Source organism: Alexandromys fortis, unplaced genomic scaffold (genome assembly GCF_014885135.2).
Source record: "Alexandromys fortis isolate MF-2015 unplaced genomic scaffold, M_Fortis_MF-2015_v1.1 scaffold_0, whole genome shotgun sequence".
NCBI classification, from domain to species: Eukaryota; Metazoa; Chordata; class Mammalia; order Rodentia; family Cricetidae; genus Alexandromys; species Alexandromys fortis.
Window position 1 is genome coordinate 39,707,708 of NW_026067949.1, and position 25,408 is coordinate 39,733,115.

Here is a 25,408-nt window from a genome sequence, read left to right on the forward strand (position 1 = left end):
ATGATGCCACAAGCGAGGTAAAGCTACTTTTTAAAAGCATGAACTGAAATGGCTTGCACATATGTTAATTAGAGAAATTCTTAAAGTTTAGTTTTGTGGGTCTATGCCTTTCTGAAGTGTCCTTTTCATGTCACAGACAAGGTTTTTTAGTTGACATTGGGACATAAGCTTTTCTAAAACGCTTTGAATTTGGCAGGCAATTTCACAGACTTTTCACCATTTTACTTAGGAGAGATAAATCTTCCTGCTGCCAATCCTGTTGATTAAGATTCATCTTCAATGACACAGCAAATTGAGAATGCAACAATCCCAATTAAATAGGTACTTACCCAACACTTCACTGTAAAACTGATTCCACTTCTTCTCGTTAAATGTTTGGAACCAAAAGTCAAAATAAAACACATAGATCAGATTTTGCACCCTCTCCGTGAATGTCAATCGATCACTCAATTGTGACATAGCAGGAGGCACATAGGAAGGAGGTAGTGGCAGTCTTCCACTGTACTTCTCATGTGTGGAGCCAGGAAAGAATCGGAGACTGTACACCAGAGGTACCTTGAGAATCTCAGCCAGCAGGTCACCACAGGGTATGAAGGGATCTGCTACTATGACATCAAAGCTTGAATTTTGTAGTTTTGTCATGAGATCCTTGTTAAAAACTACATCTTTGCAGAGACTTTCAAAATAGTCTGAATATAACCAAACCACGTCTTGCAACATTAAAAAGTATATCCAAAATGACTTCTTTGACATCTCATAAATTTGTTTCCTAATTGACTCCATGAAAAGTTCCTTTACATCAGCCGTGGAATATGATGAAGGATATGTTTCAAATTCAATAGCAGATGTGTTATCAACCTCATAAGAAAGGGAAGATGAGGGTCTCAGAACAGTCACTTCATGACCCTTCTTCACAAGCTCATCTAGGATTATCCTTAAATTGAGCCAATGGCTGTATTCCATTGGCCACACCAGCACCTTCCCAGCATTCCCAGATCCAAAGAAGCCACTCAGCTGTAGCAGGAGCAGGGCTGCTGTCATTTTCACAGACATCTTGGTTAAATTCAGAGTTTCGTTTCAAATGGTGGTGGCTCAGCTCTTGGAGTGAAAGAAAGGGTAATGGTCAGTTAGTTAAAGTATAACTTGTACCTACTAAGGCAAATACACATAGGATCGTCACAACCCCAGAAAGTCAAGTGCAAAAACCAGGAGGCAGATGTGCACATCTGAAATGACTCCTAGTTCTCAATGACCTTGAATATATAATGTACTTAGAGAACAGTGGAAAGCAAGATCTCTCTGTGCTTCTAATGTAGCTTCCTTAATCACAACTTGAAGTAAAGACTAACTGTTGATTCACATTTTTAAAATATCACAGTTCAGTGTGTCTTTATAAGAAGTTAGCAGCATGGATCATTTATCACACTATTTAATGATTTTATATTTCTGAATCAGTGGTTCATAGTATAATTTTACAATTATAAATACTGAAATTATTTTTATCTTAGATAAAATATCCCTGTTCTTTTTGCCTTTCCATTGGTTTCAGCTCTGCCCAACCAGGAATCTGTTTTCTTGTAACTAGTCATGCTGGCAGGAGTGAATATAATCTAATGAGACAATTCTCCTTCCCTCCTTGGTATCAGACTATTAAAAGAATGGGCGCTAAGAAATTAGAATTTTCCTGGAGACCTTCTGCTGGGAGAAGAAATGTCTGGTGCCTTGGGGACACAGGAGGAATCTGTCCTCAAAAACCCTTTGCAAGCTAGGGGCAAAATACATCTGAAGAGATTATGTGCTAAAATAATGTTGGGCAAGAGACCAAAGCATGTCTGAACTGGCTAGCTATGCATATATCTTGTCAGAATCGCAAAGGTGAAGTTGGGTAAGGGTGACTGGCTCTCTGTCTCTCTTTCTAAAGTGATCACAATAAAAAAAAATCTGTTTTTCTGCATTCTACAATTGTTTGGGTTTGGCTACTTTGATTGGCTTATATATGTGTGTATGTGTGTGTGTGTATGTAACAAGTTTGTTGGGGGCACATGTTATAGGAGACAGAAAAGTTTCTTTTATGTAATCTTAAATCTGTTTTGTAACAGAAAGTTCACACTTACTCCTTTCTAATTTGATTGACAAGAGTTTTGTTCCCAAATTTTGACTATCATGTTTTCTTAATATTCATGAGCCATATTTTTGTCATGTTCTATATTTTGATTTCAACCCTTTTCTGAATCCATGTATCTTTTGCAGACATCACCATGAACATAATTCCTTATTTTTATTATTTCCTCATTGAGGCAAAATATTATTAGTAAAAGATACTGGGGGAAGGAATGTGTGGAAGCACCATCAAGTTCTTGGGCCAAACTGAATTTATCCTGATCTGTCCTTTCTGGGAGCCACAAATTAGGTTGCTCCTGAGTGGGCAGATTAGGTAGAGAGAGACACAAGGTAGAACTTGTGGCCAGTCCTGAGGTGGGTATGATAGTTGGATGCAGCAGGGAGCTAGGCTGGTAGGAAGTTTGGACAACAATATCTTGCAGGACCTTGCTTGAGTTTAACAGGCTCGGGGCGGGGACCCCGGAAATGGAGATCTACCCTGTCTGTTGCTATGCCCCCATCCAAGTTCCCGGTATGAGGTTTGTGTGGATCTGTTCTTACTTTTCTTTGATATGTAACTACATAATGGAAATGCTCAGGATCTTTAAAGTCTGTGGAAGTGGCAGACTGTTTCATCTATAAAATATAAAATGTTTAATATTTTAAGAAATATGGAAAACACATTGCTTTTAGCCTGTATTAATTGTAATCATTCACCTAAAAATAGAATGTAACCACTTCATAATTTTTATATTGCTTGAAAGATTCTGCTGTGGTATATAAGCTCTAAGGGAAAAATAAAAAAGACAGAAGGAAAATACCAAGAAAGATGCACATAGAAGTCAAGTTGTAGAAGGAAGACATCAGAAAGTAGAGAAGGTAGTTATCAGGAAAGGGAAAGAAAGAAAACAGAGTAGATAAACAGAATGAAAAAAGAATAGAGTTGAACAAGCAACAGAAATAATAAAAAAAGTAAAAAAGTAGCTTTTATCCCTCTGAAAAGAAGTCTGTCTGGTTTTTCTTTCTTTTTTCTTTTTTCTTTTTTGTTTGTTTGTATGTTTGTTTGTTTTCCCGAATCCGCATTTCATTTCTAGTCTTTCTGACCTGCAGAATCTGGTCTGATAACTCTCTGAATGTTATCAGATATGTCTCTCCCTGTGAACAATCAGTGTTCTTTTAACCCTTGTGAGCAAAGATTTCTTTTGGCCAGTGCTGCCTTTATAGCTGGGGCCTGTAGCTTTTGGGGACTTTGGCATAATCTGTTTGCAAATCTATGGGGAACTCGCTTGGGCAGCTTCAGCTCTCTTCCTTTTTCATTTATTCCTAGCATCAGCTTGGTTGTATTGCCCTGGGGTTAAGACACAGGGGATAACAGTCTGCCCTGGGTGTGGAAGGAGCAATGGCTCTTGATTGATCAGCTTTCTCATCTCTCTTTTGTAGGATACTCTGTAGTAGCCACAGTTACTCTTCTTTTCTGTCCTTGTCCACTATTGATGCTTCCTGGGCAACTAGATCATAATAATGTCCCCACCTTTGTGGGGTCAGTATACTCTACAGGCATGACACCAAGATTGTCACAGGGTTTACCTCACTCTTACTAACTAACTAGAGTTTCTGCTGCTTCTGACTCTGATGTTGTGAACAGTTTATGGGTGAAGGGCTCAGCTCTGCATTGGTAGTAAGACTTTCTAGTTTCAGTGCATGTGCTTCTCATATAGGATTTTCTTCTTGTCGTTGATAAAATCCAGTTAATTCCACCTCAACTTACATTGGAGCAGAAGTCCTCTTGTCTGTTTTGAAATCCAGTGCTCACCAATACAGAATGTGTGAATTTTGGAATTAGCGTGGCAGTTGGTTAGTTATTTTTTTTTTTTTGTGATTCTGGACTGCACAAAGCATTTTTTTCTGTAATATGTGGAGTCACATCACATGCTCGATACAGATTTTCTTTGTCTTGCTCTTATCTGGAGACTTGACTTCTTGTAGTTTATTCTGGTAGTTTACTCTGCTGTCTTCTTCACAAGGATTGCTATTATTTTCACTCTTTGCTGTTAAAACTTCAAATATTAATTATAGGAACTCTTTTATATCATAAAGGTAATCTTTGTCATGTGATCGGGGCCATGAGATAGACTACCCTGGTTTTTCTCATAAATTCATGTCATCTGTGTACAGAAATCACACCGTGCCTTGACTCTTTCTTCCCATTTGTAGAATAGCACTATCTAGCTATGTCTGAATCAGCTATGATATCAAATTAAGATAGCATTGTTTTTACATTTAGAATTTTATTCTACTCATGAGAAACTTATCAAATATACCCAGATTATAGAAAAGATTCTTAAATTCATTATAAAACTATTTCCTGAGTATCACATTGTTCTGTGAAGTAGGGATATCTAGAGAAGACATGATCTCTGTCCAGGATGAGCCTAATATAGGGTGGGTATGAGCTGTCACTGAAAATGCAAATGAGTGATATAGGCTTTCACAATGGTATGAACTGAGTATCATTTGCTGTTTTATTCCTGTTGCTTATGATTTCTGGATTTTTTTATCTAACTGGAATAGAAATGAAATCTGATGGTGGTATGATGATACATGACTATATCCGAGCAGTAGCTGATAAGACCTCCAGATAAAGTTGGAGTTGTGTGAGTCCCAGACTCATCCTTACTTTGCTTCCTTATTCACTGTAGGACCATCATGATTTAGGAGAGGTCAACCTGCTGTGGACAGGACCACAGGGATGTTCTCTTCTGTAACAGATCAGCTCAATCTGCTATGGACTGGGCCATCCTTCATCAGTCAATAATCAATATTCATTCCCAAAGGCTTGCCAAGAGACCATACTCTCCTCATTGATGACTCTAGGCTTTGTCAAGTTAACAGCTGAAGGTAACTAGATGGATAACTGTTTCCTAATTGGATTTTAGCCCCATTCTACTGGGAAGAACCTGACACTTGACCTGATTAAAGGTCAAGAAAATTTTAGCTTGGAACCTACTACTGATGTTTTGTTAAATGATCATCTTGGCATATTATTTTATAAAGGGTTATGTTAATAGCCATAGTTCTGGGTTGATCTCAGCCTTTGTCAGAGAAACTTTTGTTGTAGCAGGCACCAATCAGTTCAGAGACTTACAGCTCCCCCAATGGCTGAGAATAACCAGGCCCATGCTAAAGTTCAGGGAATACTGCAGAATGGGGAAATGATGTAAGAACCCGATGTTGAAGAGAAGTGTTCAGGGAACATTTTTTTTTCTGGACATGCCATGGCCATTGCACTCAGAAACTCAAAGAATCTTCCAGCTACACAGGACTTATATAAGTTCAGGAGACCCAAAGACCAAAAGGCAGAATTTTATGCATTTATAATGGTACTAAGGGATTTTAAAGAACCTTTCAATATAGTTACTGATTCACAATATGCAGAAAGAGTTGTCTTGCATATTGAAACTGCTGAATTTATACCAGATAATACAGAATTGACTTTGTTATTCATTCAGGCTCAAGATATAATTAGGAATAGGCTTTGTACCATATACATAACACAATATGATCCTATAACAATCTGACAGATCCTTTAGCACAAGGAAATGCAGAAATTGTCCAATTATTGATTAGAAGTATTCTAAAGGCCTCAAAATTTCATAAAACATCATGTCAATAGCAAAGGTTTAAAGGAAGAGTTTTCTATTACATGGTAACACGCTAAGGAGTTTATAAAGAGATGTCCTACTTGCTCTTTCTATAACCAAGCACCACTACCTGCAGGAGTAACCCAACGGGTACTCAAAGAATGAAATCTGGCAGATGAGTGTGTTCCACTTTGCAGAATTTGGAAAATTAAAATATGTACACCACACTATTGACCTTTATTCAGGTTTTCAATGGACAACTGCTTTCAGCCCAGAAAAGGCTGATTCAGTAATCCCACATTTATTAGACGTCATAGCCATCAAGGATAGATCTGTACAAATAAAAACAGACAATGGTCCAGCATACAGCTATCCAAAAATGAAACAGTTTTTCCTTATTATAATATAAAGTATATTACAGTAAATTACAGTGTTCTACAGGTCAGAAAGTTACAGAAAGATAAAATCAAAATATATATAAAGGATATATTAAACAAACAGAAAGGGATGGAAAATAACCACAAAATAGATTACATAATACTTTATTAACCTTGAATTTTCTTAATGCTAATGAGAAAGGAATAACAGCAGAAGAGAGACATTGAATAACAGTAAAAACATCTGAAGTAAATCAGCCAGTGTATTTCAATTGACTTCACAATGGAAACCAGATGTGCTATGTTAGAAAAGGAGTTTCATTCTTGTTTTCACAGGAGAAGAAAAACTATGGATACCACCAAAATTAATAAAGATTCAGTTTGAAAAAGAGAAATGACAGTTCATCCACAGAAGTGACAATTATATAGGTGGTAAGGAAACCTCAAGGGTTGGGGCAGGGTTTTGTTCTTGTCTTTGCAGGAAAATACTCATCTTCAAAAAGTCAAGAGACCCTGGACATTTGTATGCCTAAAGAGGAAAAAAAATATCCAGAAAGGATTATCAAGCAAAAAGGAATATAACTTATGAGGACAGGTCATCTGAGGGGTAAAATCTCTGAGCATATATATTTTTCTCTACTACCCAGTAGAATAATAGGCTCACTTAAAAATGAAAGCTGGTTTAGGAATTGGACAATGGCTATCACTCTNTATATATCTGAATTTAGAGATAAAGGTGGCTTTGAAGCTATCCTTCTCTAAATCCAAGCATGTTGTTAAAAAACCATTCCAAGTTTCTGTCTCATGTCAGGAGCCATCTGGTATGGGACAGAAAGAAGAAATAATTTAGGAAAAAATTTGCTTTTCTCTATACCTATTTTTGTCTCTATGGTACCTATTTGTAGAATATGTCTATATAAATAATGTTTAAGTTTTCCACAATGAACAATGAATTTTTCTGCAGTAATCTTTGAAGTTTCCGGGATGAAGATGGTGCTCCACAACAACACTACCTGGTTAATATAGCATCGTGGTGCTGATAGTGCTACGATAAGACTGGTTTTGGATAACAGCTTCTCAAGATGGTTCCAACTTGGTTAGCTTAAATGGTGAACCATTTTACAATTTTCTGGTTAGAACTCTAATAGCAACCTCAGAAAACCCCTACCAAATACCTACCCGACACAGTTCACACAGTCATAACGGAAAGGCATCTCAGGCTTTTCTCCATCCTGAAAAACTACCAGTGTTTATTATACAAAACATCTTTTATCCCCACAGGTAAACCAAGGTGGATCCTCATTAATATTCTCTTTCTGGGGGACACGGGGCCAGAGAAACATCTGCAACTTAGTCACCAGCTTTGGCAAACACCTCTCCCCACGCAATCTACATTTTTAACAAAGGAGAAATGAACAATACATCCTGGCCTTTGTTAGGCGGCTGTCTTACTTGTTTGGCAGGGTTGCATCTACCTAGTGGCCTGCCTGTAAATTATTTTATATAAAATAGTACCACAGGGAACTAAAATGCAATTCCAAATAAGTAGACTTGGAGAGGGATTATGATCCCATTATGAAACAACTTCTATAAAATAAAAACTGCAGTATGAAAATTAATGGGCCAATATGCCTTTAAATTCTAGATGTGCAAAGACTGGAATTATGTGCTAACCAAGGCAGAAAGAGGGTGTTTAAAGTGAACTTTGGAATGGGCACCTGAACCTACCTTGATCTCATCAAATATAACCTTTGGTTTCTGCTCAGGATTGCTTTGAATGTAAATATTGGCAGAAAGGAACCAGAGTCTGCTTTTGCTATCAGAGGCCCATGGCCATATCAGAGGATCAGCAGGTGGCACTTGAATTCTGGAGTTCAGCACACTAGAAAAGAAGCCACTGATGGGTGAATTTCAGATAAACAAAACCTCAAGGGCTTTGACTTCAAAATATCTCTCTTTACCCTCTGTGCCTTTGCATGGCTGTCATTTTTCTCTGGTATTGGCATGTCATGAGTGTGTGTGTTTGATCACCATGGATGGTCTTTAGTGTAGTGTGTGATTATCTCATAGAAATATCCCATTCTATGTGGCATTCTCAACTGTGAATTATTATGAAGATGATTTCCTCTTAAGTTGTACTGTTTATCTGAAGTAATGATTACATACAATAATAGTGTTAATTAATAGAATTTTGATGATTAAAAGTTTCTAACAAATATAATAAGGAATTATGATAGAGGTTAGTTTAGTGGAAAAATTAACATAGGAAAAGGTAGGATATAGTATTGCTCCAGCACTTTATCAAATAGTATTGATAAAGCTGCAGAAGATAGAAAATAAGAATAAAGAAGTATCACACAGCTAAAACTTATGAGTATCCGATGTGGAACTTCATAAATGACTGTTTAGTTTAATGATTAAGAAAAACAACCAAGTCCCAGGGAATGGTTTACATTCTTTTTGATACTAGAAAATGTGTTCACATGTTTTGGTGTACCTCATAGCTAAACAAAGCTTTAAATAATGACACTAGAAAACAAAGAAGGGGATAGTTAGTTAATTGACCTGAATGCTGAAATATGAAAAGTGAAACTGTGAACCTGTTTTTCTGGCATTTATAAGTATTACTGTGTATATAAACAGTTATGGCTGAAAAGCTCCTGATCTATGAGAGGTCTAAAAGGTAAATATTTCACTGTATGTAGGTTCTTGAGGATAATTTGTTTTTTACCTGTAATACATAAAATGTTTAATACTTTAAGGGACATTTAAAACAGGGTGTCTTTTCTTTTATTAATCACAATCATTCATTTATAAAATAAAATATAACCAGCTTAACTGAGCTAATGGAAGCCCACCAACTCCAGAATGAGAGCTAGGGAACTAGCATAGGACCAAACTAGGCCCTCTGAATGTGGGTGATAGTTGTATGGCTGAGACAAATGGTAGGGCCACTGGCAGTGAGATTAGGATTTATCCCTACTGCTTGTTCCGGCTTTTTGTAGCCCATTCTCTTTGGAGGGTGACCTTGCTTAGTCCAGATATAGTAGGCAGGGCCTTGGTCCTGCCTCAAAACAATGTGTTAGACTTTGTTGAGTCCCCGTGGGAAGCCTTACTCTCTCTGAGAAGTGGATGGTAGGTGGAATGGGGAAAAGGTGGAGGGAAAGAGAGGAGGGGAGGGAGTGGGAACTGGGATTTGTATGTAAAATGAAAAAAGATAGTTTTTTTTTAAATAATTAAAAATAAATAAATAGAATGTAACCACACCATAACTTTTATATTGCTTGAAAGATTCTGCTGCAGCATAAAAGCTGTAAAGGAAAAAGTAAAGAAGACATAGGAAAATACCAGGAAAGATGCAGATAGAAATCAAGATGTGTTGAAATAAGGAGCGGAGGGGCTGCGTCCCCAGCACCCCGGCCGCCTGGCTAGCTTATGCCCGAAATAACAACACACAAACTGTATTCTTTTAAGAACTGCTTGGCTCATTTCTGTCTAGCCTCTTCTAGGCTAATTCTCGCACCTGGACTAACCCATTTCTAATAATGTGTGTAAGCACCCCAAGGTGCGCTTACCGGGAAGATTCTAGCCTACATCCATCCTGGGTCAGAGTTGCCTGGGAGAGCAGAGCCTGGCGTCTCTGCTTCAGAGAGCAGAGCTGTCGAGTCTCTCCAGGAGCAGAGCAGAGTCTGACCTCACTTCCTCTTCCTCCCAGAATTCTATTCTGTTTACTCCTCCCACCTATGCTTTAACCTATCAGGGCCAGCCAAGCAGTTTCTTTATTGCTCAATGACCTTCCTCCATCAAAGATGTAGAAGGAAAACATCAGAAAAAGAAAAGAAAATCATCAGGAAAGAGAAAGAAGAGAAACATCAGGGTAGAAGAACAAAATGAAAAAAGAATAGAGTAGAACAAGCAACAAAAAGAATTTAAAAAGTGGCTTTTATCCCTCTGTAAAGAAGTCTGCGTGTTTTTCTTGCTGACTCTGCTTCCCAGTACTAGTATCTCCGTATGGATTCTCTGTATGTTATCAGACGTGTTTCTGCCTGTGAACCATCAGTGTCCTTTTAACCCTTGTAAGCAAAGATTTCTTTTGGCCTTTGCTGTTTTTATAGCTCTGTCCTGTAACTTGGGGACTCTGGCATAATCTGTTTGCAAATCTATGGGGAACTCACTTGGGCAGCTTCAGCTCTCTTCCTTATTTCATTCATTTCTAGCATCAGCTTGGTTGTATTGCCCTGGGATTTAGACACAGGGGATCACAGTCTGCCCTGGGTGTGGAAGGAGCAAGGGCTCTTGATTGATCAGCTTTCTCATCTCTCTTTTGTAGGATACTCTGTAGCAGCTGCAGATGTTCTTTTCCATCCTTGTCCACTACTGATGCTTCCTGGTCAACCTGATCATAATTAACTTTCCATTCTTTTGAGGATCAGTACACTCTACAGGTGTGACAGGAATATTGTCACAGGGTTCACCTCATTCTCACTAAATAGGGTTTCTGCTTCTTCTGAACTCTGATGCTGTGAACAGTTTATGGGTGAAGGGCTCAGCTCTATATTGGCAGTAAGACTGTTTCTAGTTTCAGTGCATGTGCTTTTCATACAGGATTTCCTTCTTGTTGTTGATAAAATCTAATTAATTTCACCTCAGCTTATATTGGAGCAGAAGTCCTCTTGACTGTTTTGAAATCCAGTGCTCACCACTGAATTCACCAATCAGAATGTGTGAATATTTTGGGGATTAGGATGGCAGTAGGTTCATCCTTTTTTTTTTTTTGGTGCTGCACTGCACAAACTATTATTTTTCTGCATCATGTGGGATCACATCATGTGCTAGATACAGATTTTCTTTGTCTTGCTCTTATCTGGAGACTTGGCTTCTTGTAGTTTATTCTGGTAGTTTACTCTGCTGTCTTCTTTACATAGTGATAACTATTGTTTCCACTCTTTTGTATTAAGACTTTAAAAGCTAATCATAATGATGTGGGATTCTCCTCTATGTGCTGTGATTACCATTAATGAATAAAGAAACTGCTTTGGCCTGTTGATAGGGCAGAACTTAGGTAGGCGGGGAGGAATGGACTGAATGCTGGGAGAAAGAAGAGTGGAGTCAGAGATGCCATGGGTCCGCTGCCAGAGTAAGACATGCTTAAACACTGATGGTGAGCCACTGCCACATGATGATACACAGATTAATGGAGATGGATTAAATTACAATGTAAGAGTTAGCCAATAAGATAATTAGCCAAGCAGTGATTTAATGAATATAGTTTCTGTGTATTTCTTTCAGGGCTAAGCTAGCTGGGCACGTGGGAGCCAACAAGCACCTTTCCTCCAACAAATTGATTCAAACACAGTCAGCTAAATCCACTTAAAACCTGAGAGAGTTTGAAAAGGAAATCTAGACACAAAAATATAGAGTGTAAGACAGCTTCTTGCTGTTTTTCTGTCAGTGTGCAGCTGGTCCTTTAAGAAAAGTTTTCCTGATTCAGCTGTAGCAGAAAAAAAAACCCACACAGTTTTAAAACACGGCTTTCTGGGCCATACTGCCAGCATGAACTTTTTTTTTATATTTAATTATTTATTAAGCATACAATGTACTGCTGGCATGGAAGGCACCAGGTCTCATTACAGATGGTTGTGAGCAACCATGTGGTTGCTGGGAATTGAACTCAGGACCTCTGGAAGAGCAGCCAGTGCTCTTACCCTCTGAGCCACCTCTCCAGCCCAGCATGAACTTTTTCTCTGGAGGTTCAGCTATGGAGCATTTGACTGGGGTTTGACATCATAGAAACTCTTTTTATATCATAAAGGTAATCGTTATCTATGATCAGGGTCATAAACCTGGTGTTTCTTAATAAATTCATGTTATCTGCATACAGAAATCATACTACATCTTGATTCATTCTTTCCATTTCTAGAATAGCACTATCAAGTTATATCTAAATGATCTTAGATTAGCATAGTATTGTTTTTACATTTAGAATTTTATTCTACTCATGAGAAACTTATCAAATATACCCAGATTATAGAAAAGATTCTTAAATTCATTATAAAACTATTTCCTGAGTATCACATTGTTCTGTGAAGTAGGGATATCTAGAGAAGACATGATCTCTGTCCAGGATGAGCCTAATATAGGGTGGGTATGAGCTGTCACTGAAAATGCAAATGAGTGATATAGGCTTTCACAATGGTATGAACTGAGTATCATTTGCTGTTTTATTCCTGTTGCTTATGATTTCTGGATTTTTTTATCTAACTGGAATAGAAATGAAATCTGATGGTGGTATGATGATACATGACTATATCCGAGCAGTAGCTGATAAGACCTCCAGATAAAGTTGGAGTTGTGTGAGTCCCAGACTCATCCTTACTTCGCTTCCTTATTCAATGCAGGACCATCATGATGTAGGAGGGCTCAACGTGCTGTGGACAGGACCACAGGGATGGTCCCTCCTTTATCAGGTCAGCTCTGTGAACTGGACCATCCTCCATCAATCAATATCTATTCCTACAGACTTGCCAATAGAGCAGACATTTCGCTTCAATGATTCTAGGCTTTGTCAAGTTAACAACTGAAGCTAACTAGATGGATAACTCTCTACTTTCTAATTGGATTTTAGCCCCACTCCACTGGAATGTACCTGACACCATAAACCTGATTAAAAAGTCAAGACAATTCTAGCTTGGAATCTACTATTGCTGTTTTGCTAAAGATCATGTTAACAAATTACCTTCTAAAGGCTTATGTTAATAGCCATTGATTTGGGTTGTTCTCAGCCTTTGTTTGAGAGGTTTTTGTTTTAGTGGGAACCAATTAATGGACACTTACAACTTACAACTCAAATGATTGAGAATGATCAGGCCCATGCTAAGGCTCAAGGAATACTGTGGAAATACGGGGAAATAACATAAGAACCCGATGTTGAAGAGAAGTGCTGTGGAATACTTCCTTTTTGACATGTCATAAACCAAAAGAATCTGTCAGCTTTACAGGACTGACATAAAATCAGGAGACCAAAATTCCATAATAAATGGGGAGGAGCTCTTAATACTCCACCTGTAAATAAAGAGCTATTGGCAATCAGATTCTAGGACATGATACGTCATTATTATGGGGGTTGGGCAGACACTGACTCATTGGCCATGATTCAGCAATGTCCCCTCCCATGAATGCATGCATGCATCTATAGACAATACTAATTGGATTTGCTGGGTTATCAAAAATAAAATAATTGGACAGAATTTTGGAACTGGGACCTATTTGCTGACACCCGGTGGGAGGTAGGAATATGGTCATGAAGGATGAATTTAATGTTTCACTGAGTCTAGATAAGAAATTCTGAATGAATAAATTAAACAAAATCAACAGAAGAAATTGTGAATCTGTGTGGTAATTTTAAATTTGGAATATAATATTTGGTAAGTGATGATGCAACTTAAATCATTGTGGTCTTGTCTTCCATGTGTTCTCCATATGGAAGAGGAAATGGAACTTTTGACAGCTCAAATCTACTTAAAAAACTGAAACTAGAGCGATAGTGTTGAGGTCAGTTGTGACCAAGGGATACGATGGAAAGTGAATGAATAATCCTGTCAAGTTCAGAACCTCCCAAGTAGTAGAATTTAGCAGAAGCAGGTAGGAATGCTTGTTTGAATGCCACGGAGAAATACCTCTGCTTGGAGGAGGGTGACCTTCATCACAGGTCTTTTAGGAAATAAAGGATGTGAGGTCTGTGTACCGAAAAATAACCAGAAGCAATGGCTTCCCTTTTGCAAAGACAAGTTAGTCTATTTCAAAAGTCTGTAATCTGAACACTATTATTTATGCATAGTAAAAACAAGAAAGGAAATTGTTCAGCAAACAAAGGCAGAGAAGGCTTGGCATTTGTGAACATAACTGGTATTTAGATACATTTTCTGCCCATGTGAATTTTGCAAACCACAGGTAAGCTCAATGAGGGTTGTTGAGGATAGCTCCTCAGTTACATCAAATCACTCTAAACTGAACATGTGGTTTTGTTTATATAATCCCTGAGTGTATATTTGACATGAAATCTTTCACTGTCTTAAACATATGAAATACATGAAAGCAATCTTTAGTGACGCCATGAAACTGTCTTGTTTTAGAGGGAAGTGATTTGCTATCACAGCCTCTTCTTGCTGGAAGCAGCTGCGAGAGGCCCATCTCTCAAGATTCTCCTGGCTTCAATGCAGCTATTCTTTTTTCTTCTTTTTACCCATGTTGTCAGTCTTATGGCAACAAAAGAGGCAACATTTTGTGATGATGAATACCACAGCTGCCACACAGGCCAACAGGAATCCAATCACATCCAGAGAATGGTACTGGAACCAGGTGAGGTCATGGAGAGCTGGGCGAAGGTGCTTGGCTCCTCTGTTGCGCATGACATACTCAATCCAGAAGACGGCTTTATCCAGAGGCTTCATCGGTTGATCGTGTTGGATTCTTGACAGTCTCATGGCATTCTCTTTGTACCTGAAGGGACAATGTATACAACTAAATCAAAATGAAACTAATTTGCAGAGCTCACTAACATTTGCTGATTTGCAAAATACATCCCCAGAGTGACTTAAAATTAAGCACAGATTTTTCTGCTTTATGAGGTGGCATGGAGGACTATTGAGATAGTCTCATGTAGTACTGGTTTGCTCTGAACTTGGTGTGTAGATTACACTGACCTTGGACCACCTAATGAACTTCTCTATCCACCTTCCAACTGATGGGATTGCCTGCATACACCAGCACACCAGTTACAAATGCTGGCTCTGATTTTGCTTTATTCCCCATAAAATGTTTATTTTTAATCGGTGTTTTTGCAGTTCAGCAATATTTTCCAAACTGGCAAGAGAAAATTAGCAATGAGATGCAAATCTTTTTTATGTGAGGAACATGTAGCATTTGCTATTAGGTCGTTAAGTGAAGTATACATAGAATTGTCTTACAACTGTCTTACAATTGTGTTACAGAGACAATGTGTCCTGTTGTTTATCTTCTCTCCTGCTTCAGCTTCTCCTCTCCTATCTCTGTTTCCTAATTTCAATCTGCATGTAGATTCATATTTTGAAAACATTAGAAATATGATTCTTCTTTGCATAGAACTTGCACCAGAATTCTCAACAAAATAAAAAAATAAATCTAATGCTGTTCCTGGACTTGGAGACTGTGTATGTAAGAACCAGCAGCATTTTCTCTTATTGTTTGACCTCTTTACTTTCTGATTAGGTACATCTATCTTCTGGTAAGCCTTGAACCTTCCAGTGGTGTTCCCTGGGTATGTTATAAATTTATTATTGACTGTCATTCTAGATGCTTTTATCTCATTGTCCAGGGCTTAACATAACTTTCAATTAACATAGGTTCCTTTGTTGACACCACTGGCTTAGAAGCCTTAGATGTTGGCTATGTGTTCAGTGAGACTCATATTTATTTTAGAGTGATAAAATGACCTAAACTAGTCTAAGGGTTTTTGAGATGTCATATAAATGAATTTAGAACACATTTTGTCACAATTAGTCACCACAGCTTCTATTGCAGGGTTGCTAGAACATGTCTTTTGTTTGACACTTGGGTGGCAGAGGCAGGAGGATCTCTCTGAATGTGAGGCCAGCTTAGTACTACAAAATGAGATCCTATTAAAAAATAATGAAATGAAATAAAATTTCACCAAAAGTTTTTTTTAAACATTTTTTAAAATTTTTATTTATTATGTATACAGCGTTCTGTCTGCACACCAGAAGAGGGCACCAGATCTCATTACAGATGGTTATGAGCCACCATGTGGTTGCTGGGAATTGAACTCAGGACCTCAGGAAGAGCAGTCAGTGCTCTTAACCTCTGAGCCATTTCTCCAGCCCCTCACCGAAAGTTTTATAGCTTCAGAAAATATGGGTAAATATTTAAACGTTCTTTCATTAATTTTAAAGTTCATAATTACTTTATTATGTATATTCTGTCATGTTTATAGTGTCCTTGCAACCAATAGATGTATATTTGAAACATTATTTATATATACAGAAGATTTCAGACTAATCATTGTTGAAAATAATCATATATTTCAGATATGCAAAATAATTGATTGGAAGGTTTTCACAGTTATTGTCTTTTAACTGGGCTTAAAATCAATATGATTATGATAAGAATATTTCCAAATATTTTAATGGAAGTAGTTATATATACCAAGCATAATGACACATGTTTTAAATGCCAGAACTCAGTAGGATAAAGCAGGAAGATCTCTATGAGTTCAAGGCCAGTCTTGATGTTATACAGTGAGACCCTGACTCAAAAAAGAAAACTCAAACCAAAAGTAGCTATACTCACGAAGGGTCATTAATGACAGTCCTCAAGGCAGTAAGAAGCTTTGTAGTTGACAATGTGCTGAAGTCCACTCTAATCGCTGCTCCCTTGGCTACCATGTGGTTAATATTATCAGGTTGATCCGCAAACAATGGAATACCGACAATAGGAATGCCATGATAGATTGCTTCATAGATGCCGTTAGTTCCACCATGAGCTATAAAAGCTTTAGTTTTTGGATGACCTACAATTAGAATTATTTTTGCATAATTATTTATTAAAACGTGAAAGGGAAATGAATGATAAGGGTTCAGAGGGGGCTGTTCTCACAGAAAACATATTATTATAGCCACAGATTTACAGTGAAACTGCTGTGGGCTTTTATAGTAAGAAGCTCTTCAGTGAGCTGGAGAGGTAAGAGAAGATTATTTGGAAGAAGTACTATGTGTCTTAAGATGTGCAAAAATGAAAACAAGATTGTCATATAAGAAAACGAAAGGAAGATTGTAGGTAAAAAATCCAGTGGGAAAAAGTTCATGCGGTTAGTTTTATACTACCAGGTATGAGTTTCCCCTGAGGTTCTGACCCTATGGTCAAGTGTAATTTCTAATTGCATTTGAAATCCTTATCCTTATACCCACATTTAAGTGTAGTTCTCAGCTCCAATCAAAGAATCTTATTTTTGCAGCAGACAAAGACCATTATAGAAAGCCAAATTTGTCAAAATGAAAAGAACAACTGACCTTGAGGCATAAATCTCCAAATAATGCGTCTATAATACAACCCTCCTATATGTACAGTTCAGAGAACATTTCAGAAGAGGGGGTGGAAATAGTGTAAGAATCATAGGACAAGAATGTCTACTCTGAGATTGAGTCTTCATATAGTACAGGGAGACTGCAACCATTGAATCTCAACTTTATAATGGCAGAAAGAAGATCAGTACATTGAATACAACAGTTGACTTGCCTTGTTTCACAGTGCCTTGTTCCCAGATAAAAGAGGCACAGACCCTTAATAACTGCTGAGACTCATTTTTCCCCAGGTATGACCCCAAATTTGTTATCCAAAACCAAATGGCGAGTCTAAAAAATATAATATAACAGGAATACTGAATGTACTCAGCATTTTGTATTTGTATATTTATTTGTATGTACAGATGCAATAATAACAACCAAGAAGAAAGAAAAAATGTGTTTGAGTGGGAGAAAGAGGATAGATCTGAGATGAATTAAGGTAAATGGAGTTGATGGTTTAATTTGACTAAAATATATTGTGCAAAATTTTTATTAAAATTTTACACTAAAAATCAAAAATCAATTAGACTATGTATATAGAAATAGTTGTGACAGTGGGTCTGGTGTGTGTAGTGTATAGTCACTAGGATGGTGAATAGTGTAATCTAAGGCTGATCAATCTATAGTTTTTATGAAATACATTAGCCCTTTTGTCATGATATTTTGTTTGTAATCTAACAAATAAAGCATGGCTGAAGATCAGAGTGTGGAGCTAAGTCACTAGTTAGCCAGAGTGGCCAGACAGTGGTGGCACACACCTTTAATCCCAGCACTCGGGAGTCACATGCCTCTAAACTCAACACTAGGGAGGGTAGACAGGAAGGGTTATGGCTGGGTGGAGGGAGGAATAAAAGGTGGGAGGAGAAAGGATCTGAGAGGCAGTCTGAGGGTTCAGTCTGAGTCTGAGCATGCAGTCTGAGGATGCATAGAGACAAGATCGTCCCTTCAGTCTGAGAATTCGTAGAAGTAAAACCTTTAGTGGCTGGATGCTCTGGTTCTCTGATCCTTCTGATAGATGACTCTAAATTTTTATTAATAAGACCAATTAAAATTCCCACTACACACTTTGTGGTATAGATAGTAAGTACATTTGTTTGCACAGAAAATGCAAAGTCAGTGTTGAAACAGGAAGGGCTTATATTCTCAGTGGCATTTGAAATATTTCTGTAGCAGAATAAAAGATAATGAAATATGAAGAAACAGAAGACAAAGAGGAAGTTCATACAGACTCTGGATGATTCTAAGGGTAGTTATTATAGCTGAAGTTAAGATACTCAGATTCTAGACATAGAGAGGATGATTTTGAATAGCAAAATGGTAACATTTATAGGCAGTTCTTTTTCATTTTATATTTATGGAAATGAATATAAATGTTTGCTTTTTACTATCTTCAATATCTGTTGTTCTCTTTCTTTATTGACCTTTGCCTTACCAAGAAGATCATTCTGGGGGATCCACTTGTACAACCGAGTATTGGATGCTAAAGTGTCTGGTTTCTTACCATCGAATCTCCACAGAACCTGTTACACATAGAAAATACCTTATTGAATTATAGAAATTCTAACTCCTTGGTATATTTTGATTCTGGAGAAGTAAGGAGATTATTCAGTTGAATATTATTCAGATGACTGCTGATGAAATTAAGAGGGGATTTTAAAATAGTATGAGATGTTAAAAGACTGAAATAAATAATACATTTTCTGTACACAGCTTTATAATAACTTGAGCATCATATTTAATCATATTAATTTATACAGGTTTGATGATTAATGACAAATTTAAGCTTACATAAATTTTTTAGTAAATTAATATAATCCTGATTGGGAAAACTATATACAATTAGTAATAATTTATATTTCTGTATATAGTATGTACAATCCTACATCTTATTTCACAAATTCAATATTAATTTATATCCTTTTGAGTCATGAACACATAATTTTACCAATATTCCCATCTTCCTTATACTATTCATTATAATAGGTTTAGTTTGATGCGTAAGATATCATATTGACATAATTTACTATTATGATGAATAATTTCTTTCTTACTAGGAAGTGTATTTACTTAGTTTCAGATGAATCTTTAAGGACTACCCAAGGAAAAATATTAATAGGAAAAATTTAAGCATGGTTTCTATTGCTCTAAATACATTTCATGTCCAGTACCTAACTGAGTACTGAAATACAAGTTATCCCCACAAGCTGGAATATAAATTGTCTGTCTTCACCTAATATATGCTCTGTGTTTGATAAAAGAAAAGAAATTATGTCTACATAAAAATATCTTGATGAACAGGAAAAATCGTTATCCAATAATAAGGTAAATATTGCTCACAAACAGCCAAAGATGGATGCTTTCAGAAAGTGAGCCAGGAGCTGCTAGATTCTTCCTGTGCCAATACTGACTTATTCCTGAATTCACCGTGAATTCCTTTCTCTTTCCCCAATGAGAATGTTCACCTGATGTGCTAGAAGCAGAGTTCCTGTAGATACATTTATAATTTTATAATCCTGGACTTGTTTCAGGGCAGGAACTATTTTCATCCCTTTAAAAAAATGTTTCCTACATCAGCCATTGGGAAGATCTTTTTCCCTCCTCTTTCATTACAAACATTTTTGTATCATCTTATGTATTTGGGTGTTTTGCCTGCATGTAATTCTGTGCATTATAAAGCATGCCTTCTGGAGATCTGAAGAGCATTTAGATCCCCTGGAACTTGAGTGGGGGACAGTTGTGTGCTACTATATAAGTGCTAGAAATCAAACTCAGGCTCTCTCTCGAAGAGCCAGTGTTCTTAGCCCCTAAGTCATTTCCTCTTTTTACTTTTCACACAGAAATTTTCCCTTCTAAATCCTTTCAGCATTCAGTAGACTTATCTCACCTTTTGTGGAATCTGGGCAAGAGCAGATGCAACTATATTGGCCTTTTCAGATGATATGTTTTTAACCATTGAACCCAGAGAAAACACCACAATACCGTGTTCTCCAGAACTCTGAACGAAGTCTTCCATTTCCTACAAAGAAAGATGTGACACCACAAATGAATGATAGCATAGGAAGCATTGTCTAAAGGACTGAGACAGACTTTATGAGAGGAAATAATGTAATAACTAGAGTTACTTTAAGATTTCCTTTGCTTTGATACTCAATATTTGTCGAGAGCACATTTGGACTATAGTGCAAATGACCAAAATAAGTAAATTAGAGATAAAAAGTAATGTTGCTGGAGATGTCACTGAAATTTAGATGATCATTAGGAAAGATCACACAAAGAGGAGGCAGAAATATTGTAAAAGCCGGAAGGGATGGATGATTTCCCAGTGTCTTCCAGGCACAGTAAGAGTGATGAACATATAAACTCCAGAGATTACGGCAACACGCATAAGACCTGCACAGGTTCCAGCACTGATAGATGAAAATGGACATGGACTTCCATTTCTAACTAAGAAGTTATTTGTAATTGACACCTGACAGCAAATGGGGAGAAGACAGCTCTCTCCAATGGAGTATCACTGAGTAAATCATCCATATCCCAGAGCAGAAACCATTCCCAAAAGTATTTGGTCAACAAAAAATAAACCACATGAGTTTTTTCTTTTGTTGGCTTTTTCTTTCAATTTGTTTTTCTTGGGCATTTTTGGTCTTACTGATTTTTAGTTTACTGCTTTTATTTTTATTTTTGTGATCTCTCTCTCTCTCTCTCTCTCTCTCTCTCTCTCTCTCTCTCTCTCTCTCTCTCTCTTTCCCTCTCTCCCTTTCTCTCTCAGCATACGTAAGTCCTGTGCAAGCTCATGCAATACAAGATCATAGCATGGAAAGGAGAGGTAGACATGAATTTCTACTTTTAGTTAAGGAATCACTAGCAATTGATGGCTGCTGGGTCATTTTTTTAAAAATAATATTGCCCCTGGTATGCTGATGACCTCCAAGTAGAAGGTCATACCTGCAAGAGTACATAAGAAGTACAAATTTGACTAGAAGGGTGTAAAAAAGGAAAAAAAAACATACAATCAGATTGGGTAAGGATGAGAGGTGGATTTGGGAGAAGTTGGGAGAACTGAATATGATCCAAAAAAACCTGTATAAAATTCTTTAAATAGCTAGTAAAAAAACAAACAAACAAACATAAACTGAGTAAGAGAAATAAGCTTACAACTCTTCTATAATTCTGACAAATGGGTTCAAATTGTACACGCAACTTGGAGACAGCCCTTTTAAAGAATGTTACAGAAAATTGCATTTACCTGCACAAACGAGTTGAAAATAGAATTCTCTCTTACTCTGAGAATTTTACTCAAATTGGATGAAAATTAGAACTAAAAGTTCAAATCCCTTTAAGAAAACTCCAGGACATTGAAAAAGACAGTAATTTATTAATTAGAACCCCATCAGCCCAGGAAATAAATTAAGAATTAACAAATGGGACTACTTTATAGGAAAAGCTTCTCAACAACACAGAAAATTACCATCAAAATGAAGAGACTCTTTAAAAACTGGGAGAAAAATCTAAAACATGTCCAGAGTGTAGATGAATTTAAAAACTCTAAACATCAAAAGAAAAAGAATTCATTCAAGATACACAAATGATCCAAACGAGATATTTCTCAGTAGAGAAATAATTACATTTTTACAAGTAGCCTATAATTACATGAAAATTTTTTTTAATAGTTTTAGCTATTAGGAAAATGAAACTCAAAATATGTTGATAGTCCATCATAATCCAGTTAGCATGAAAGTTACAAAAATTAAACCAATAGCAAATACTCCCACAGACATTATGGAAATCAAGAATTCATATATTTATTGCAGATAGGATTGTGAAATGATATCAATATGAAAGACATAGGATTATTCATACAAATAACATTTGATCTAAACAGATGGTTAAGTTATGCCATTCTTGGATGATAGATCTGAGAGAAATAGTCATAAGGGCAAAAAGTCCACATAACGATGTTTATTATACCACTATTCACAATGCTCAAATATAGAACTAGCTTAAACAGTCTTCAACTGACAAATGTGTGAAAGAATGTTAGTATATATACATAATTGTGTTTTACCCAGATAGTAAAAATATTAGGACTGTATAACTTTCAGGAAAATAGCTATTAATTAGAGGACACCATGTTAATGAATAAGCCAGACTCAGAAAGAGAAGCCTTGTTTCCCTTTATAAGTGGAAACTACAAAGACAAAAACAAAACAAAACAAAACACTAGCAAAATGTCAATGTAGAAGGACTATAACAAAGTAGAAGCAGACAAGAGGGCATGTGGAATACTCCTAGATGGAGCTCTCCAACACTGTCTGCCTCACCACCTTCCTGCTTAGCTGAGTGTGGAGTTTTTGACAACAGTTCTTGCAATTGTCTGCAGGCTTTTATCCTTCTCTCTTTCATTCTTTCATCTAACCCTATGCACCGGCCGGGTCCCTGTAGCTATGCAAGGATTTTAGGACAGTTCTTGTGATCTCTGTTGAATATTTCTTCAACATATCTGTCCCTCTCTGATAACACAATACACAACATTTATTATACTGTATATATTTCTTCATGCTTATAATCTGTTCAGGTAGAATATAAATTCTCTCTGTTAGAGAAATTTATTATTGTTTTTTAGGTTTTCAACATATGTCTTTGGCATTTATACTGTGTTCTTGAATAGAGTACAAATTCCTTTTTATGAGTTACATAAATGTCCTTAAGTCACTGACCACATTCTACAAGGATTTGACATTTTTCTTAACAGTAGTGAGACAGAGACATGTGTTAAAGTATCAAAATGATGTATATGTCAATTGGCAGAGAGTTAAAAAAATAATCCACTTTTTATATCTCTCATGAAACATCTTGAAAAAGTGGTGTAGAATTGTTTCTGTGAAAAAGACAAAGCAATTTATCAAAGGAAACAACATAGGGTTACCTTAGGCAATGGTTTGGCTGGTTTGCAGTGGAGTCCTCCAACAAAGTCAAAGTTAGGTAGAAATGGGTGGGGAAATTGCAAATCCCAAAAGGTTCGAATGAGCCATATATCTGCTTTTCCGATCATCTCAGATAATGTTGTGGGTCTCCCTACATCACAAAGACAGGTAAAAATATACAACGATAAAAGGATTTTGTCTGGTATATAGCATGTGATTTCTGGAGATAAGTTGAAATAAAGTTGACAACAATTTAAAATACTTCACTAGTCCTTTACAGATTTTTGAAGCTAGTTTCTTGATCTTTGTTTCTTCAAATGCCCTGTGATAATCTGTAATGTGTGACTAAATTCCTTTTAACTCCTGCTATACTGGGTTCATCATAAGGCACTAGCAATACTAACAGTTGTATGTGTGAAAGTCATATCTTGATATTTTCCATTAAAATTTAACATTTAAGTTATTTTTGGTCTTAATTTGGATGCTATTTCTATTTCATGTATAGGTTTTAAAACAATAAAAATATCCGCATTTTTGTAGCAGAATTTTAAGCTTTAATTCATAAGTTTTATGCATCTAAAAAGTCTTAAACTCTACCTTTCATGATATTCTAGATAAATGTTTTAACTTGTAAGTGAAGTAACTTTTATAAGGGAACATATTTTCTTCAGTGCTACATAGATATTCATAGAAGTGAATTATTTATCCTTAGTGTATATATTTACAGTCACTAAAGCATTCAATGAAACCTAGACTTTCTTATACTAAGACAAACATAGAATAAAATGATACCAAGAGAAATCTTTGTTTCAGTTTGCAAAGTTAGTAATTTCTGGAGTGTCCTGAACAACTCTACAGCTGGCCTGCCTTGTTTGGAGGCTATTTTACTTTATCAACTTACAGTTAGCAACTGCATTCTACGAGTTTATATCCCCCCCAACACACTCATATTCAAAGATGTAACAAGCCAGGATTTCAGTATAGCAGTGAAAGACAGTTTACCTAGGGCTTCACTGTAAAACTGACTCCAGGACTTTTCATTAAATGTTTGAAACCAAAAGTCAAAGTAGAGCACTTGCAACATATTCTTCACCCTTTCCACAAATGTCATGTGGTCACTAAATTCCGAGAGAACCACAGGCACATAGGAAGGAGGGAGTGTAAGACCCCCGCTGTACTTTTCAATTTTGTATCCAGGACAGAAGCGGAGACTGTACACTAGAGGTGTCTTAAGCAGTTCGGCCAGCAGCTCACCACAGGGACCAATAGCATCAGCAAGAATGACATCAAACTTAGATTCTTGGAGTTTTTTCATAAGACTCTTGTTCCAAACTAAAGCTTTGCAAAAGCTTTTAATAACATCAGAATAGTTATTAAAGAGTTCTTCCATCTTTGAGTAATATGTCCAAAAGGAGTATTTTTGAAAGTCATATGTCCACTCAGCTATCCATGATTGAAACATATATTGAAGCTCCTCTTTACTCACAGGTACAGGGTAAATCTCAAAATTAATAGAAGAGTCACTGTTAGGATCAATAAGGATGGAAGCTGAAGATGTCAAAACAGTCACTTCATGACCTCTCTGCACAAGTTCATCCACAATTATTTTTATATTTATCCAATGGCTGTATTCTGTGGGCCACACCAGCACTTTCCCACAAGTTCCAAGTCTAAAGTAGCATATCAGCTGAATCAACAGAAAAACTGAAATCTGTTTCACAGACATTTCGCTAAGATAGAAGACTTTTGACATCTATCATTCTTCACAAATTTTCATGCTTTTATGCAAAGCTGAATCAATCAAGAAGTTAACATGTAACTGCAAAACACATCAATGAATTGATAAGCCTGGTTGTGTAATGTCATGTGTAAATACAAACATGAAACATGAAGTCAAGGTTAACAAAGTTTGTTTGTCCCCTTTTCTTTGGGTGCCTGATACTATTCAGCTAAGATCAGATGATTTCCATGTGCAAGTATCTTGTATTAAATATAATATTAGAGCCATAGGAGGAGTCACAACTGAGAACCTCCTACTTATTTCTTAACAGTAAAGATAAAATCAGGGTATGGGTAGATCAGCACTTCTTAGACAATGGTGCTTTTTTAAATTCTTGATTATATATAATACATTATGTTATAATCAAATTGCTGCATTTCCTTCTGGAAGGAGGAAGTCCTATAATACTCAGGAGAGGAGTGCAGATGGAAGTTTCTGTCCCAACTGATCCCACAGCCATTCAGTCCCA

General features: G+C 36.7%; 2 protein-coding genes across 5 annotated transcripts in view; both read right to left on the reverse strand.

Moving 5' to 3' along the window:
- The window catches only part of LOC126506291 (UDP-glucuronosyltransferase 2B31-like), a 34,790-nt gene extending 24,946 nt beyond the window's left edge, over positions 1-9,844 (reverse strand). Inside the window, exons 1-3 of one of the 4 annotated variants that reach the window (XM_050149704.1) lie at positions 9,694-9,844; positions 7,847-8,000; positions 330-1,098 (exon numbers count right to left, since the gene is read on the reverse strand). In XM_050149704.1, coding sequence (XP_050005661.1) covers positions 330-1,053 — 724 coding nt within the window. In that variant the 5' untranslated portion in view covers positions 1,054-1,098; positions 7,847-8,000; positions 9,694-9,844. Of the gene's footprint in view, positions 1-329; positions 1,099-7,846; positions 8,001-9,693 lie in introns of those variants that run through there. The other 3 variants (XM_050149707.1, XM_050149705.1, XM_050149709.1) reach the window with 3 other exon arrangements.
- A 4,042-nt stretch (positions 9,845-13,886) lies between these two features.
- Positions 13,887-24,925, reverse strand: LOC126506292 (UDP-glucuronosyltransferase 2B1). Its single transcript, XM_050149710.1, has 6 exons — positions 24,162-24,925; positions 23,162-23,310; positions 20,120-20,251; positions 18,668-18,755; positions 16,463-16,682; positions 13,887-14,617 (listed from the first exon to the last, which is right to left on the reverse strand). Exons 1-6 carry the CDS (start codon positions 24,910-24,912, stop codon positions 14,338-14,340), a joined length of 1,620 nt encoding a protein of 539 aa, XP_050005667.1. The 5' UTR covers positions 24,913-24,925; the 3' UTR covers positions 13,887-14,337.
- Positions 24,926-25,408: the final 483 nt, after the last annotated feature.